This window comes from Miscanthus floridulus, unplaced genomic scaffold (genome assembly GCF_019320115.1).
Source record: "Miscanthus floridulus cultivar M001 unplaced genomic scaffold, ASM1932011v1 fs_291_1_2, whole genome shotgun sequence".
Classification (NCBI taxonomy): Eukaryota; Viridiplantae; Streptophyta; class Magnoliopsida; order Poales; family Poaceae; genus Miscanthus; species Miscanthus floridulus.
In genome coordinates, this window is record NW_027096527.1 from 1 (window position 1) to 3,807 (window position 3,807).

Sequence of the window (3,807 nt, forward strand, 5' to 3'; positions counted from 1 at the left end):
TTTGCTTAGGCCTACACGTTGCGTCCTGTATTCAGTTTCAACGAACACTGAGCCCTTGTTTAGTCCGAGAAATTTGGATTTTAGGTTACTGTAGCATATTCGTTTTTATTTGGTAAATAGTGTTCAAACATGAACTAATTAGGATCAAAACGTTTGTCTCGTAATTTCCCACCAAACTGTGCAATTAGTTTTTCTTTTCGTCTACATTTAATGCTCTATGCACGGGCCGTAAACATTCGATGTGATAGGTATTGTAGCAACTTTTTAGAAATTTAGGTGGAACTAAACCAGGGCTGATGCGAGTTGTTGAACCGTCTCCGTCTTGGGCGGCGGCGAACACTTAACAGCTAGTCAGCTACCTAGCTTCCTCATCAATGTTCTATCGCTTCACTAGCCAAGCCATTTGGCTGCTGGCCCATTCATCACTCTCCTCAGCAGCAAATCTTGACAAACTTGCATAAACAACTCGACAACGACCTGACCGGATCGCACAGACAGAAAGCTCAGCATTCCAGGCAGCACCAGCACCAGAACCTCTGAAATCTGAATCTCTGTCTGAACTGACCATGAGAGTAACAGCTGTTTCAGCTCTCAACTCAAATTGCCCGTCCATCTGGACCAATTCTAGCTCCCAAGTAGTACCAATTCTCTCAACTTATCTGTGTGCTTGACTTTCCCAAACCGAAACCGGGGTTCATTACTGCTCCAGCTTCTCACGGAAACTGCGGCGGCTAATTGGTTTTAATTTGCGTTGTAGCAGCATGATTTGTCTGGTTTTCACTTGGTTTATGTATTCATGAGATGATGGCATTTATGCTCCAATCTGTATGTGGATTCTTGTGACTTTTTTCATCTATGATGGAGAAGTCTGGGAACTGTCTATTCTGTTATTAGGTGATACATCTGAATCCCTGTGAATGGTACATGCCAAAAGTGATGCTTTTTTTAAAATAAAAAAATGCCTCATTTGCAAATTGTACTACACCTTTTTGGAGTACTAAACATCCACGTTTATACCTGGAAATAGATTAGTTTCTTTCAGTTGGTCACAGTTGTACTACATATTTCCTAAAAAAATAATTATACTACATAACAGGAGAAAATTCCTCGCAACAATGTTCCACAAGACTAGCTGTACTGCTCTGAATGTTTGCTGAAAACTAAAGGTCGCTGATCAACATTTTTCTGGATGTTTTACTTACAAAACAGGAATCTTTCTTCCGAAGACTTACACATAGCCATCAAAGCACGTCACCAGATCAACAAAACACCCATGGCCAGAAAATCAAAGTCAAACCCTATCCTCTACTTCTACAATTTCAAAAATGTTAGAGGGTGTTTAGTTGGGCGAATTTTGGATTTTGGGTTACTGTAGCACTTTCGTTTTTATTTGGCAATTAATGTTCAATCATGGTCTAATTAGGCTCAAAACGTTCGTCTCGCGATTTCCAACCAGACTGTGTAATTAGTTTTTTTTTCGCCTACATTTAATGCTCCATGCACGTATCGTAAGATTTGATGTGATGGGTACCCTGGCAACTAAACATGGGCTTAATTACAAACACAACGCCATCCACACTAGACACCACACGTCCACACCTTTTACCTGGCCTGAACCCCACTGACTGACAGCTGGTTCAGCGAGAAGGGCGACTTGTCGGAGTTGGACAGGAGCGACGCCGACCCGGAGCTGTCGTCGCTCTTGGCGTTCTTCGACCCCTTGACGTTGATGAACGGCGGCTGGGTCGGCCGGGGAAGCACCACCTTGTGATCCCTGCCACTCAGCATCTCCACCACCTTCCACATCGGCGGCCGGAGGTTCGGGGACGCCTGGGCACAGAGTAGGCCCACGTGGAACACCCGGAGCGCGTCCTCCTCCGTGCACTGCTCGCGGAGGTTCGGGTCCAGCATCTCCATCAGGGTGCCGGCGTTGTAGTGCCTCCATATCTGAAGAAAAAACATACCTCTATCAGATTTTTTTTTTCCTGAAATGCTATAGTGTCTGCAACAAGTGCCTGTCTGAAAATAGGTGTGATGTGGAATGGATGTACTATACCAGTGCCATGAGTGAAAGGCCTTCTGCCGATGACGCCACCGAGTTGTGGCTCTTACGGCCGGTGATGATCTCGAGGACCAGCACGCCGTAACTGTAGATGTCGGCCTTCTCGGTGAGCTGCCCGTGGACGATGTACTCTGGAGCCATGTATCCACTGTGCAAGAAATTGGAACAGATTAATGAGGAAGAGTTCGTTGTATTTCATCTTCAGTCGGGAAATGAAGATTTGATATGCTTTTATGATGAATCTTGGTTGGATAGGACTCACAAGGTTCCGGCGAGGCCGGTGCTGAGATGGCTCTGATCCTCCATGAAGTTCCTGGCGAGGCCGAAATCGGCGATCTTTGGCCTGAACCTCTCGTCCAGCAGGATGTTGCTGGCCTTGATGTCCCGGTGTATGATCCGGACCTCCGAAGCGCTGTGCAGGTACGAGAGCCCCTCCGCCGTGCCCAGCACGATCTCGAACCTCCTCTCCCAGTCCAGCGCGGTCTTCTTGAACGCGTCTGCATTGCAATCGCATGCATCGAAGAAATGTCAGTCAGAAACTCAGAATCCATCCAAATTGCATCTGCATGCGTGTTGTGTCACCAATTGAGTAGCTATACACCTACCAAAGAGGGAGTGGTCGAGGCTGGTGTTGCAGAGGTACTCGTAGACGAGGAGGCTCTCGGGGCCGTCGACGCTGCAGCCGAGCAGCTTGACCAGGTTCTTGTGCTGCACCTGGCTCACCAGCTTCACCTCGTTGAAGAACTGCTCCGCCCACTGCCGCGTGTGGAAGAAGAGCCGCTTCACCGCCACCTCCCGCCCGTCCGACAGCACGCCCCTGTACACGGACCCGTACCCGCCCTGCCCGAGCTTGTTCGTCTGGCTGAACTCGTCCGTCGCCGCGCGCAGCTCCCCGTACTTGAAGCCCAGCTGCGACGCCGCGATGGCGCGGATCATCTCGCCGGACCCGTCCATGTCTGTCGCACGCACATCATCACGCACGGCGTCAAAGACTTGTCACCGGAGGGGTTTCAGGTTTGCATTGCAATGCTGCATACCGTCATGGAGGAGATCATCTCTTGCTCTGGACCTCCTTCTTGTCCAGATGAACACTATGCCCATCACCGCCACTGCCGAGAAGACCGAAGCGACCACGATCACAGCAATGCGCCGCCCTGCCATGAAGAAAACCCACAAATCTGTTAGAATTTGTCTCCTCATTTTGCAGTTTAGCCCTCTGGATCTTTTGCATTTGCATGATACGAGTAGAAGTTGGAGTTGCTATCGCAAAAGTTCAGACACGGCACGCTTCTCTGATCGTCCCCGTGCGTGAAACTTTTTGGACCAAAACAAGAACAGACAAGAAAGTCTAACAGATGACCTTTTTTTCCTCTGTAACGAAGTGGGGAGATTCAAAGGGCGGTACGAGGTGGAAAATGTACTCACCGGACGACCCGCCGCCGCCAGCGGCGGCGTTGGCCGGCAGGTAGAACGGCCGCGTGGAGTACCTGACGACGCAGCCGGCGTTGAGGCCGTACCCCTCGGGCGCGGCGGGGAGGCACTCGCGGAGGACCCGGTCGCGCGCGCTGGCCACGCACGCGGCGCACGCGCTGGCGTTGAGCGATCTCCAGCACTGCGCCGCGGCGTACGCCGGCGGCGCGCGCCCGGACGCCGACGCCGCGTAGTAGTAGTCCTTGGCGCCCGGCGCGGCGGCCGTGACGTTCCGCACCAGCGCGGCGGCGGCCGCCGCGAACCCCGTCGCGACA

General features: G+C 51.2%; 1 protein-coding gene across 1 annotated transcript; it reads right to left on the minus strand.

The window, feature by feature from the left end:
* Positions 1 to 1,116: 1,116 nt before the first annotated feature.
* LOC136531152 (cysteine-rich receptor-like protein kinase 2) lies at positions 1,117 to 3,806 on the minus strand (the record flags this gene model as incomplete). Its single annotated transcript, XM_066523856.1, has 6 exons — positions 1,117 to 1,947; positions 2,057 to 2,210; positions 2,325 to 2,559; positions 2,668 to 3,018; positions 3,100 to 3,216; positions 3,488 to 3,806. Coding segments are annotated over 6 exons (1,521 nt in total), but the record flags the coding sequence as incomplete, so codon positions are not given.
* Position 3,807: the final 1 nt, after the last annotated feature.